Source organism: Lissotriton helveticus, chromosome 10 (assembly GCF_964261635.1).
Source record: "Lissotriton helveticus chromosome 10, aLisHel1.1, whole genome shotgun sequence".
NCBI lineage: Eukaryota > Metazoa > Chordata > Amphibia > Caudata > Salamandridae > Lissotriton > Lissotriton helveticus.
This window is the reverse complement of record NC_136071.1, coordinates 936066454-936081400: the sequence shown is the minus strand read 5'-3', so window position 1 is coordinate 936081400 and position 14947 is coordinate 936066454. Positions and strand designations below refer to the sequence as shown.

Here is a 14947-nt window from a genome sequence, read left to right as displayed (position 1 = left end):
AAAAGGGGTGAAAGGTTCTAGAAGTCAGGCCCCCAGGCTGATCCGAGGGTGCCACATCACCTCTCCAACGCTGTCCTAACCCTCCTCCAAAGCATGCTGGGACAGTTCAAGAAGGCTCTGTCAAAAAAATGGGGACAGTGGGCTTTTTAGGAGGCCCAAACATACATGCCCTAATATACTGTGAAAAAATAGAGTACAGAGTTTCTCAGTGGGTCATGGAACACAATGGAAGGGGATGTGCGATGAAAGGTTGGTTGGAAGTCCTCTATGTAGGGGAATTCCTCCTTTCGGAACTAGGGCCCTCACACACCCAGCAAGCTAGGTATCATGCTTCATCATATGGGCCTGCTCCTCATCGGGTCGGAGCTGCAATACCCGACGGGCAGCCACAAAGGGGTTCTTTAGCAGAGATCTTTTGTTCCTTGCCGTATAGGTGCTGTGGGTGTAAAGGGCCTAGTATGTGTAGATGTAATCGTAGAATGTGCAGAGTAAAACGGGGATGGGATTCCTCTAAATAACGTTATTCAGGGGGGATCCTAGCCTGGTTAAAAAGAATACAGTTGAGGCGACAATCTGGCTACAATGTGTCGGAAATGCACTCTACTCCTAGGTGGTCGACATGTTTCTTGCCTGATAGTCCAATTTTTTAGCAATAGAAAAACCTACTTTTACAACAGAGTTAAAGGCAAAACACTACAATTTGCAAAAGGACGTTTTTCTAACTCAACAACCATAAGGATTTAGGGGTCAATCACCATTTGAAATATTTTTATATATTAGACTTCGACATTGGAAAAGTACACAGTGCTACACATTCTGAGAAACAGCACATGAATACTCTTTCCTGAGATATGTGGTTCACTCCACAGACCCCTACCTATGACAGCTCACTAATATATAGCTTCTTAGATAAGCGGGAGACAGAGCTTGGCCTATTGCTACAGTTGAAAAGCATGACTTTTGAAAATAGGAAAGCAACCCGGCTTGGTCAGATCTGTAGTGGATGGAGTTGTGGATTCTCCAAGCATAGGAGTACAAGACTTGGAATCATCTAATTTATTGGTTTGAAGCATGGAAATCATAGTGCTGCAGGTATTCCAAAGGTCACAGGAGAAGTTGATTGTATTTTCCTGGTAGAATGGCATGTTGGAAATCACAACTTTGTATCTCACACAGCCTATGTTGAAGATGATGGGACAGTATAGCGGAGTACCATGAGAGTTGAAGTGTTCTTTCACATGTTCTGAATCTCTTGGTAAGTTGTGCAGCTGTGTGGACAACATTCTTGAGAGAAGGAAGATAGTGAGCAGAGTGTTGCCTCAAAACAAGTGAGTAAGGAATGACTGGAAGATGTTACACAATTTTATTTGTTCCAGATGGATAGCAAACTGGTCAGTCACCACGCAGTTAGGCTCAAAAAGAAGTCTGTAGTTGTTCTGAGATTTTGTGTTGTCACTGTTTTTGTTGAACAGTGGAGATGCCAGTGGATGTTTTAGCTGCTCTAGAATATTCAGTTGGTTAAGGAAATCACAGATGAGCCTGGTTATGAGTGGTGTGAATGCAGAATGACCTAGTTTATTGACCTTTGCAATGCAATTTTGGGTGTAGATGTGGCTTTGAAATGATCTTCGATATTTCCTCCTCTTGAGCTGGGATGAACTGTCTAGGATACAAGTGGATACTCACATTTCTCCTATCTCAAACATAAAAGGAAATAATCAAAATATGTATTTTAAATTGCACATGACAGTTGAAATTGCCAAACCTTATCCAGTGAAAATCATCTTAATTCATATTAATTGCTACAAATAGGCTTGAGAAAATATCTGTGCTTCAAATTATTTTTTTCAAGTGAAACGGGCTTTAGTATAAAGTGATATTTCAGTCATAAAAACATATTTCATTATTTGAAAGTACAGATAATAATGGTCTCATTCAGATTCAAATAACTTCCTATATGTAACACAGCAGGCAATCTGCACTGACTCGGTTAACATGTAATATGTTTGATGCACATCTGTTAGTGCCAGTCTAGTGTTCTGTTTCGGGTCAGCACAGGGTCAAAATAGAATGTACACAATAAGGGTGCAGGGGAGCTCGCTGCTGCATCGGAGACACTGCCATCAATTCTGCACTAATCTGCGCTGCCACTGCTTTCTTGATTTTCGGGGGCCGCCATCGCTAGTGCTACATTGCGGACCCGGGACTCCATTTACCGGCATCACCTGCGGTGCACACGCCACCGCCGTGGAAATCAAGAGGCCCTCAAAAGGATTCCCGGGCTCCCGCCTCGTGGGAGCTCGCTGCTGCATCGGAGACACTGCCATCAATTCTGCACTAACCTGCGCTGCCACTGCTTTCTTGGTTTTCGGGGGCCGCCACCGGTAGTGCTACATTGCTGACCCCCAGGACTCCATTTACCAGCATCACCTGCGGCGCACACGCCACCGCCGTGGAAATCAAGAGCCAAGAGGCGCTCAAAAGGATTCCCAGGCACCCGCCTCGTAGGACATGCGCGGGATGCGCCGGGCGAAGCCTATGCTGAGGGCGGGCCCGTTTGAGACCGGATGAGGCTGGGCTGGGCCCCCCTCTTGGCTCCACAGTATTGTAAGGTCAGTCTTTATTTCCTATTGTGCATACTGGGCTGATACTACTTGAGTTACCAGACACTGCGTTTCGACAAAGATGAATTCGGGGGAGGGGAGGGGGCAGAATGCCTTCACGGCGGAAGTGTTGCTGGGACTTTGGATCAATTTATAGTAAGAGCAAGTTCGGTATTAGCACATGAAATCGCCATGACTGAACGGCGGCTATCTCTTGACCCTCAGCAAAATAAACAGTCCTCTCTGGGTGGATTACTACCTATAGGCTTGCCAGAACGTTGTTTGACTATAGGGTCAGACTCACTGAACTCTGCAGTGGTTCCAGCCACACTCCATCATTGCTGCTGGACTTCCCGATAATAATGGAGCCACCGACTAGTTCCACCCCGCACGATTTAGTCCAAATGGGCCCAACAATCCCCATACTGCAACGAGTCACTACTAGGTCTGTGCCTAAACGAACAACTCAAGTACTAGAAACCTTACCAGAGCCGGCCTCAAAGAGGAAGCGGTGAGTGGGTCCTCAGAGGCAAAAAAACCTGCAAAAATTCCCAAAGTGACTATGAATGGTGGGGTGACGTCATTATCATTATCAACAACATCTGAGCCACAGCCTACTATTCTCACCGCCGGCACTCAGAACATGGTTAGCTGGTAATCTGTTGCTTGATAACAAAGAGAATCTATGTGCTAGAATGGGGGTCCTCATATCCGCATCCCTTTCTACAATCCTAGAACGACTGACTGCAATAGAGGAGAAAATAACCAATCTTGAACTTTTAGCTGTGTCTAATCATGCTTCGGCTATGGCCTCATCAGGGGAAAAAACGGCTATCTGATCTGACACCAAATGTGATAAGTAACCCCATAATGGCAAATCCGCCACCCACCATCCCACTAATAACTAATCCTCAATCTACAGTACCACCTACAAATAGGGGAGTGGTAACTGTTTCTGATGTTGGTATAGTGGCCCAGGAAGGTGGCGGGAGTAAGGGAGGGAATACATCTAGTGAATTTGCCCAGCTCATCCCGAGTCCTTCCAGGGTGGAAGGAGATGGACCTAACGTTAAGATCACTAGCAGTACAGCAGGAAATAGGTGCAGGTTTGGTTTAGATAATCAACTAACCTCTGCCCCTGGGGGTACTGGGTATGCCTTCCCCGCAACACATATTGGGCAGGGAAACACCTTGTCTAGATACGATCCCAGGATAGTAAACCTCCCCCCGCTGCAGCATCATTGGTTGCGGTCCTGAGAAATGTACCCATCCTACAGGATGGCCAGATAGAATCCACTAAACAGTTAATGGCAAAAACAATGCACTGGCTAAACGCACAACTGAAAGAAGCAGGGGTATGGTGCTGGGATATTTGTAATCAACTCATAATGGCTAGAAGTTCATCCTGGGCTGAATACTCTATGAAGGACGGAGGGGGTGACTGTGTGCTTGCCAACTTTAATAATGCACGCGTAGTCAGGCTCAATGCCTAGGGAGTAGGAGTGAAGGGCTTTGTCTTGGTAAAATATCTGTGTACCCCCTAGGGTTTTTCTACCGCACTCATCACAAGCCCCTATCCTGGAGTGAGGGTTGGTAGCGAGTACCACAGTGCCTATCATGGGCCTGTGGTACTCGGTACTGAGCTAAATTTAGCAAACAGATTTGCCCCACTGTCGAGTTTAGATGGTTGCGACTGACTGACACCTCCAGACCCACCCGGGATCGAAAAGATCCCCAACGACTCCGGCACCTCTCACCCACTGGATTTAAATCCTCAGCTAGTTAATGCCAATGGGATTCAGGGCTTCGAGAACACGGTTATGCTAGAACAAAGAGTAGGTTCAACTGATAGGTTATTGAATATACTATAGTGGAATATTGCTGGGTTACTTACGAAGACCAGCTCTGAGGACTGGTCTAACTTTATTGAGGCGTGCGACATAGTTGAGTTTCAAGAAACCTGGGCCCTGAGTACGATCTTTCGGCCAGGTTACTTGGCATTTGGCAAGCCTGCAACTCCTAGTACTAAAGGGCGTCCATCCGGTGCTCTGATAGTTTGGGTCAGACAACAGGCGAGATTCCAGGTAAAAAACATAGCGATTGATAACCCAGACATTCAGGCCATTAGAATAACCTCCACCCATGATCCCGAGTGTATACTCATAAACATCTATGCCAGAGGGCAGGCAGGAGGAAAGGCTTCTCTGACCATTTCCTGTCTGGACTCCTTTTTGAAATCCCTAAATGGGCCCTGTAATAAGATCATTGAGTGGGACTTTAATTGCACGTTCGAGCCTCTCGGTTTAGAAGACGGAAATCTTACCAGCGATGAAGATGCTATCCTGGGGTGTTCTGTCATTACTGCTCACTCCAATTAAGAACTAGACTGAAGCTGCCCTTCAGCTTAAAAGTCTAACAATGGAGAGGGGGCTTCGTGCAATTAATGGGAGATCCAAATCAGATATTCAAGGTAATTTTACCTATTATAGTAGGTTAAGGAAAAGCAGGATAGATTATTTCTTTGTTAATTTAGAACTTTGGCAAAGGGTGCGGGATATGGAGGTTGTGAATAGACCAGAGAGCGACCATGAACCCCTCCATTTGACATTAGAAGTGAAATGTGCCCAGAATCGGAGTGGCAACCTGGCTATGGTAACATCAGATGTGACCATGTCTAATGACTCTCGTAGGTTAAAATGGGCAGAGGTCTCTGCGGATGAGGGTACCATGACTAAACTTAAGTCCACACATGCAGACACCCTCGCTGCCCTCTCGCAACTCGACTTAAATGAGGACACCTTACCAGCCCTCACAGCACATCATGAGGCTGTTTACCAAGTTTGAGATCTTATTTTGTAAAATCTAAAGTGTGATGCAATAGGTGCCTAGGGCATAAGGCAGCAAAATGGTACGACGGGCCATGCAGGAAAGCCTACAGGGCTCTGTCCACTACAATAATGGCAGGTTCTGTCCAGTAGGTAAGGAAAATGAGATCCGAATATAATGTTATCCAATTACGGGCAAAAAAGGCCCATGATGAAAATAGATGGAAGCATGCAACGGGAAAAACTGGTGCAGATTCTGGCACCTAATTAAGTGGGGCAGTGACCAAGTCGGTTCGGCACCAGTTAACAATGTTTCCCCGGAAGCCTGGGTTACTCATTATCAGACCCAATTTTCTTCCTATACAAATGACTCAGGACAGTACCAATGTGTAGTATCAGAAGCAGTACTAACATTCACTCCATCGGAAATAGAATGCGCTTTTGATGGGGTGGCTGCAGGCAGAGCCCCGGGACCGGATTGTATCCCAGCGGATAAATTCAAATCTGACCAGGAGAATTGGCTAAAATATATTCTTATTCTTGCCAATGGACTGGCTAGAGGAGCCCCCATTCCGGCATCCTGGCATGGGGCAGAAATCATACCCATATGCAAAAAGGGGGATTGGGCCTGCCCATCCAATTACCGGCCTATAAGCCTTATAGACACTATCCAAAAGTTAGTGGCCAGATTAGTGCTAAGCAGGGTAAATAGGTGGATTGATGATAATGAGATACTATCCACCTATTAAGCAGGGTTTCGCTCCCATGTTAGCACTATCGATCACATTTTTAGCTTTATGATGTTATATTGGAACACCATGGTCTTAGCTGGGGGCATCCTTTATGCAGCTTTCGTAGATCTTAAGTCTGCCTTCGATTTAGTGCCCCGTAATAAACTGTGGGACTCCCTTAATAAAGCCGGGATGCCCGCTGAGATCCTCTTATCATTAAACTATACGATTCCACCTTTGCCCAAGTCAGGTGGGGCGAGCAGGGCCAGGCAACAGAATGTTTTCGGGTAGACAAGGGAGTGCGGCAGGGGTGTGTGTTAACCCTGCCCTCTTCTCATTGTTTATCAACAATGTTGTCTCGTATTACTCTGATTATCCCACGGACGCTTCTACTCTTGCTGGCTCGAGGGTTCCTTTATTAAGGTTTGCAGACAATACTTTAATTTTGTCTAAAACACAAGTTGGTCTGCAAAGAGCCCTTGACCGATTTAGTCATTTTTGTGATGCCCATGATCTTGTAGTCAATGTTGATAAGACCAAGTTTCTGGTCTTGCACAAAAACAAAGTAGTGAAAGCCAGAGTAGAAATGAACAATATGCCCCTTGAACAAACTGACTCATTTACTGATCTAGGGGTTACAATGGGCAAAAGATTGAATTGGAAGCCAAAGATGGATTTGCTGGTCTTAAAGCACAACCAGTTAGCAGGGGCCCTCCTAAAAGAACATTGTCTATCCCAAACCAAACCAGCGGCTCCGGTTTTGGCAATTTATCAAGGAAAGGTTAGAGCCTCAATAATCTATGGAGCTGAACTCTTGGGATTCGAAAAGTTAATTCCTTTAGTCCAAGCACAGAATAAGTTCTTAAGGACACTGACTTGTCTTCCGCCATCTACACCACTTAGACCGTTATTGCTGGACCTCGGTGTATTTCCTTTGAGGAGGCAGCGATTTTTAGACCTCTTGCTATTGGCGACGGCTTTGGACAACCCCGGAGGACTGAGCAAGATAAATACTGTCACTCTTGTCCATGTGAGGAAGAGACTTTGCCGCAAATTCTTTTTGTTTGCCCTCCATATAAGGTGCCGCGCCATAAATGGCTTAAGCCAGTTTGTGCTAAAATAGGAACAAGATCTTGCCAAAAGGCTTTGTGTATTCTAAAATCTGACACCAGTGAAGTCATAGTTATCGCTATGGCTAAATTTTGGAGCTGGACGTGGGCCATAAGAAGGAATTGGTTGCAGGTCATCATGTAATTATCCAATTACTTGTCTATGTCACCATATAAAAGATGTTAATGAGTTTTGGTGTTTTAGTATTCTTTAATTAAAATTTGTTATATGGTTATAAGACTGCAAACTTTTTGCTACATTTAACTATGGTTTTACCTTTTCTTCATGAACTTCATCTCTTTTAATGATAAAAATGTTATCATATGTTTTTTAAATTAGACATGTGAAATGAATTTTATTGAGTTTTATTTAGTGAGATTTTAACTGTTTAATAAGTCGACTAAGGCCTATTACATACTTAGGTTCTTTTACATATTTTATATATTTTACTGTGTATATGTGTCTTTTATGATTGTTTATAATCGAATAAAGACTAAATTGGGGTGCAGATTAACGTTTTTTCCACAAAGAGCATACTGTATGCAAAACATTTTTAGCAGCCTATTGCCGACAAGACCGGTCAAGTCATCAACCCATATAGTTATATCATCTCCCTACTCCCTTGCTTAAGGTAACACTACCACAACGCGGTCATCCTTAATATTGCTGTCAAGATCCCTGACATAATGGTGGTCATGGCTAGAAAAAGGCTGTCCGTCTGTAGCAGAATGATTGCTCTAGCATAATTGTGCATATGGTTAATGGCTTTGGCTGCTCCCATGCATCTCTGACACAAAGCGGGCATGCAGATATGTACCCTGTGCATGCTGGGCATTTTTTGCCATGTTAGGGTGATATATGGGGATGGAAAGCAAATTCTGACAATCTGATCTATGTAAACCAAATTCGTATTTCCTACTGTTTAATAATAAGGAAAGGTGGTATTTGAGGACAGACAGGGTTATTGACAAATAAGAAAAAACATTTGTTTTGAGAACTAGTTTATTTATCAAAAATAAAAAGATGGTGATTGCAAGCAAAATGTGTGTATTTCCCAAAAAATGCTAGGCTGGTCATAAATAGCACAATATTTATTTGGCTAAAACGAAAAAAACTTATCAGATTCCGAATTGTCTTCATTTAAGGAAATGTCAAGCTAGTACTTGACGAAAGAACTACTGCATTTACATGACTACATTCATGCTAAATCAGGACGGACCCTCATAGGGGTTCTAGGAAACATGATGCTATGAATTTAATTCCATGAGTTAGGTGGATGATTTAATTACCTATATTGAGAAGCCTTTTATCACATTATTAATCATCATTACTGCTGCCTGTGGCCTTGGCCACTAATACTGGTGCAGCATAAAAAGTGTCAGTATTGTCTTAATTTGTAATGTCTATGAAACACAGAACTCAGATTGTGAGATCTGTGTAATCTATTATATTCTGTTCTACCCTATATATGGAAGAAACAACATGTACAAAGGAAAGGAAGCACAAAATAAAAATAAATAAAGATGATTTATACGTCTTCAAAAGTGACAGGAGGTCATATCTGATCACATACCCAGATTAGAACATTTGTTTGCAAAGGATTATTGCGCTTCAACCAGCTGTAGGGACACCGTACAAAAAAAAATGCAATTCTTGCTATTATATTTTAAATGTTTTTTGGCATGATCATTCTATTTTCTCTTTAACTCCATTGGTCGTGCTTACACATCATGAAAGTATTGGAATGTTTTATGAGTGTCCCTTCACAAGTGGCTCTAAAACCAGAGCCTTGTTATCAGATTTATTTGAACAACTGTAGTGTTAAATTCACCTTTTGGGCTATTATTTTCAAATAATTTTCTCTCATCAAGAACACTTACCACTAAAGAAAATGGTAAAACTTGGTCATGCTCTCTTTGTGCAAATTGGAGTGGTCTGCTGCTTAGCCCCCAACACTTTACGAGAGCACATGTGGCTAAAAAGTCTTGCAGGCAGGTCATGCAATTTACTGGTAAGCTGTCAGTAGTGGTGGGCAACCAGACAATTATGGGGGGGGGGGTCTAGCAGGTGTTTTGTAGCATCCCATTTGTTAGTTTCGGCCCTTGACTGCACCAGTTATTTGCACAGTTGGCAGAGGACCAACTGAAAGGATGAATCTGATCCTATGATATTACGGGATAGCGATCTCTTCAAACACCCACCTAAGCACCATTTTGGACATGCTAGTATAGCCCACTTTATAAAAACTGGATATTTATATCTAAAATGCGAGGGTACACGTCAAGCTTTAGTAATTTTTACAGCTGTTTGGTGTTATCTGGATCCCTGGAACTATAAAAAAATATATTTTACTGCTCAAAAGTTGGCATGCAATCCAAAAGTCAACAGCTTATAACTAGGATCTCGAAACACTATCTGCTCCCCCGGGGGACTGCGAAGAGCTCAGACCATATGCACTTAGTGGAAGACTGTCGATCAGAATACGGTCCGGCCTGCTAATACAACCTGTCATGCCTGTACTCATAGCGGAACCGTGGTTGGCACTTCTGGCGTATGGGATGGTTGGCAAAACATCGTGAACCATCAACACGCATGCGCGGAGGTTAGCGCATGCGTGTAATGAGTATAAAGTCCTTCCTCATTGTGCAGAGAACGCTTCGCGTTCCTTCCGGTTTCGTAGCTGCAGCTTTTGCTTCCGGGTCACGGTGGTGGCGTTTGCGGGTTTCGTCGGGATCATTTATCGGCGTTCCTGATTCCTCGCCAGTCTGGTACTCTGGCTAGTTCAGGTATTTCTACTCTGGACACTTGGTATAGCCTTACGTTTGTTGCTTGTAGCAATTACGCTTTACTTTGGGCTCCGTGTTATACTTCTCGTGACACATTATTTGGTGTATAGAAGTAGGGCCATTTATGTTGAGTTACAATGCTGGATCGTTTCCAGTGATGAGCGGTTAGCTCTCTGTTTATTTTTATGGGCTCATGGAAGATTGAAGACCCGAAATATATAATACAAACCTGAAATCCCCCACACAGGTAAAACAGGCTGTATATACATATAAATACAAAGGAGTGGTTCAACAACGGTGATTTATTAGTATATTGTATTACAGGGTGTACACGGCATCATCGTCTTCTATATTCTTTTATGGAGACAGCAAGAGAATACTTACAACATTAAGCATTCCTCATTCAGGTAACCACAGGTCCCTCCCGCTCTACATTTCCTCACATAGAGTATTCATTAGGGTTTATCTTATACCATTACATTACAGGTGTTCCCAGCATTTTTTTCCGTATTTACCTCTATTCTGTGGAGTGAACAGGACAGTGGTGATATCCCAGCATATACATCCCTTCAACATAACGAACAGGTAGTTTCATACACCATTCTCTTTCATATAATCATTAGATATATAAAGAGCGGTCTTAATCTCTATTCTTTGTTTTCTGGGAAAAGGTTAACAGAAGCCTCCCTGTCCCCTGAGCAGCCTACCTAACTACTGTGTACGAAGACCCTGTGTTTCCCCACCTTACCTTGTTTTGTTTCCCTGCTTTCCCCACACAGGCATCACTACTTGTTACCAGTATATATCTATCTTGGTGCAGAGTGAACCTGTGAGGGGGAGTTGTGGACTGTGCTTCAGTTCCATGGTGTTTCTGAGGCAACCATAAATATAAGCCTGACACAACCTTATTGCTACTCTTTTTATATATTTGCCCATGTGAAATGCCTCACTGCACATACAATGTGATGCAATTTTATGATAGTCTGAAGTAAAAGCGTTTCTAAAAATCATATAGAAAATGGATACTGTCCCATTACAACAATGCACAATAGTCTAGGGGAGAGGAGTTGGCCTAACGGCTAAGGCGCTCGACCTCGGACCTGGGGATCTGGGTTCAAGTCTCGGTAACGACGCCAAATAAAAACCAAAAACCTGTGATTCTGGGCAAATCACTTAATCTCCCCGTGCCTAAAATGAAAGTGTGTCCTCATGTAACGTAACTGGTGCTATGTAAAGCGCTCTGATAACTGATTCGATTCGGTTCTAGTTCGCGCTATATAAAACTCAGCAAAAAAAACAAAACAAAAAAAAAAAGTCCAAAAATGGCCTGTAACAATTTAGAGGTGTTAGATTAAAATCACAACACGAACACATAAAAGGAAAATTCCAAAAGTCAAATCACTATGTAAGGGGGTCTACAAATGGTGTATCAGTCTCTGACTTTATCAATGATACAATGTTTTACCTTGCCGAGTTACTACTCCATCAGTCCACATTTCAACATTCACACTTCTCAGCAGTGGGTAATGATAAACGGCTGACCAGTGGAGATTTATAAAATATCCAAGCCCACAAATATAACTTTTTGGGTTTGCCTCTAAGAGAGCTCTAGCCATACTATACTCATACATAATATACATACTTGAAGGGTATCATCCATTACTTTGTTAAATCGTCATTGACATTTTTCTTCTGAACATTACAGTATACAATGCAATTTCAGCCCACTTTGCCAGCGGGCTCACTTGACTTTGAGTGACTGCACAAAACCTGCGCACATTGTTCACATCATCCTAAAAATAGTTATATTCTCCTTAGTGGCAAAGCTGCTTTAAAGTGTGATTGTCTATCTTATTAATGTGTGTAATAATTTCAAATACCAGCTATTTATGTTGCCAAGTGATGATTTATTTTCTTGTTCGTTTTCAAAGTTATTGTCATAAAATGGCATTGTAATGGTGTAGCTGCCTGCTATTTGAGTGCTTGAATATGTGCTATTTATTCTTGTCTCCTTCACAAATAATGTTAATATTGATAATAATACTAACAACAACAATAAAAATAGTAATTAGAATTGTAATTAAAGCAAGTAGCAGTCACTTTTAAGTATTCTTTTTTCTTTTTTGGCGTATGCTCACATTAAAAAAAATAACTATCATACAGCTTGCCAAGGTCTGACCTCTTAGCTTTGCCCAATGATTACTTTAAACAGCAAAGAAAACTGATCTGCATTATATTTGTTGTTTATGCAATAAAAATGTAACTAACTGATTTTGCATCAAGCTTAGTCACAGCGTCCATATTTGACAAGTCTATATAGAGTTCTCAATTGTTACCATATAAATACAAAACAATTACGTGAAAATTGTTTGGTTTCTTGTAAAAGCAGAACATTTTTGCAAATTGGTTTGGCCTTTTTTCGCACCAGTGCTTAGTTTCTGCAAGGTGGCTTCTGGTGTCTAGCTACTGCAGAATGTACTGGGAGTCCATTTTGATGAAGGACAGACTGCACATATCTTTTGAGGACAATACATTAGTGGTGTGTTGCCATGGTGAGGTGAGGGCTTACTTTTACAGAACAGAACTGTGGTCACCTAAATGAGATCACAGCAGAGGCTTTATAGTGCTTTAGAAAATAGCTGGGAAAATATAAGCCTCAGATGTCTCCATCAGCAGCGACTAGATGCTTAATAATTATAAAACCACAGCCACTTACCGGAACATCTGTTCTCGATGGATACTGGAAGTGAACATTTCTGAACTCTATCTCCCCTTTTAGTTTGTCAGGTTTGCACCCAGATACAGAGAAACTGTCAATTTTAGGTTCCTGTCACAAAGAGAAAATACAAACACACATAAACATAAAAGCCAAAACAGCTTTAGCTCCCAAAACATTTTGGTTTCACAATTACAACACAACAGTATCTTTGTGAAACAGCGCTACAGCAGCAGACATGATGGAGCTCTTGTCTACAAGAATTACTATATTTAATCCTGTAGTAGGCATGCTGAAACAGGACTGCCAGAGATTTGAGGAATATTTGGCATAATAAGTGCTACATGCAGCAGATATGGGAAGCACTTGACCAAGTGTATGTCCCCTCTGCTGAATCTTACATGTTTGAGATGCACACACAATGGGACAAGCAGAGGGATGATATGACAAAGGAACTCCGCTGGTGTATGTGTTCGTTCCCCCAACGGGAAAATTATGCCAAAATCCAGCAGAATGTTCGACGTGCAGAAGTGTCTGAAAATACAAGTATCTGTGACAGAGGATGTTGTTATTTTGGTCAAGTGAGAATTACTGGATGTGAGAATATTTCTGAGAATTAACCAGGGTGGCAACTGCAGTTATTCAGTCTCACTGCATTGAGAACAAAAGTACCAGAATTGACTTCACCCATCCAGTTATCAGTATAAACATAGCTGGTTTAGAGGTTTGTGTGTCTCCTAAAAAGAGTTTGCGAGGGGGTGGCCACGATGGCCTAAAATGTCTGATCCATGCCAGATTTTGAGGATAATGGCTCACTCTATAAATTACTTCCCTTTGTACTCAATAAAAACATTTATCTACTGTGGATATCCTGAAAATGTGGCTTCGATCATCATCCACCTCCCGGAATCAATTATTGATAAAATCTGAATACAGGTTTCTGTAGATATCAGAGGACAGATTTTCACACATATATTCATTCTAATTTATAAGAGCGAAGATGTGTTGCATGCATCATGCGTAACTGTAGTTTAGCCTGAGCAGAAATGTAACTCTTGGGGGGGCGTGGCTTAGCGCCCGATGCGGATGGCGGCTCCCGTGTGAGCGCTCCGGATTAACCGAGGGATTCACCTTCTTCCACCTGTGCTGGCCGCTTACCGAGAGGGGCTTTTCAAGTCGGATTATGGGAGGATTGCCGTGACTCCAACGACGGCACATTTTGACATTTTGCAGGCTCATTTGTGGCATATACGAGCGACCGCGGCTCCCTGTCAGCCGCGACCGCCATTTTGTTTCTTCTTCGCGCGTCCGTCGCGCTGATTCTCTCGGACAATGCCACCTTTGTTTGCCGCTTCAGACTTACACAAATGCTCACGGTGAGCTTATTTTTTCATTTTTCAGCGTGTCAGTGCTTTCATCCTGCCTGCCTTATACTGCATGGACAATGTTTGTGAATGTTGCGATCTCGGCGGCCATTTTGTCTTTCCTGAGTATTTTCCACATGTTGCTGCCCTTTCTTCTTGCTGCCAGCACCTCCTTATGACTGCGTGTATTTTCTGAATTGCTCTTATTTGCCATGAAGCTGGAGTTTTCTTGTGGATTCCTCCTTTTTTCTTTTAAACACATGTTGGCATTTTATTTCTGATATTGTGGACATTTTGCGCTCTACTCTCTACCATAGAGACTTCCGGACTCACGCAAGTGGATACTACTATTTCTCCTTTTGTACATCTCTGCAGTTTATGAGCAGCTGTGAAGAGGTTTCCTTGGGACCTCCTTGCTCTTGCACGCTTTTTGTTCACTAACCCTCCTCCATTTCTCTATTGACTCTCGCAGACACGGAATACCTCAGGTTCTGGTCTCTCTATTCCTTTCTTGTTGCTGGCGGCTTCCATCATATGGAGAGAGGCGCAATTGGTCGTGTTTCCAAAACCCCATGATGTGTTTACATCAAAAATTCCAAAGTTTTTTTCTGCATTGGCGCATCTGGAAGCGTCTCAAGAACTTGCCATCCAAATGTCGCAGTCCAACACAGAACGTTCTGTTCAGGCTCAAGGGAAAGCTACATCGAAACGCCTTAAAAAGATCCTCCATCACCGTCCGGTTCTACTTCAGCTGTATCTATCGAGCTACTGCTGGAGGAGATACGCGCTCTTCGACCTTTTATGGAGGAAAC

General features: G+C 42.7%; 1 protein-coding gene across 1 annotated transcript in view; it reads right to left on the bottom strand.

The window, feature by feature from the left end:
- The window catches only part of ABCB1 (ATP binding cassette subfamily B member 1), a 562371-nt gene that overhangs the window by 212018 nt on the left and 335406 nt on the right, over window positions 1–14947 (bottom strand). The window contains exon 11 of the mRNA XM_078663595.1: window positions 12772–12882. Within this exon, the coding sequence (XP_078519721.1) occupies window positions 12772–12882 (111 nt within the window). The remainder of the gene's footprint in view (window positions 1–12771; window positions 12883–14947) is intronic.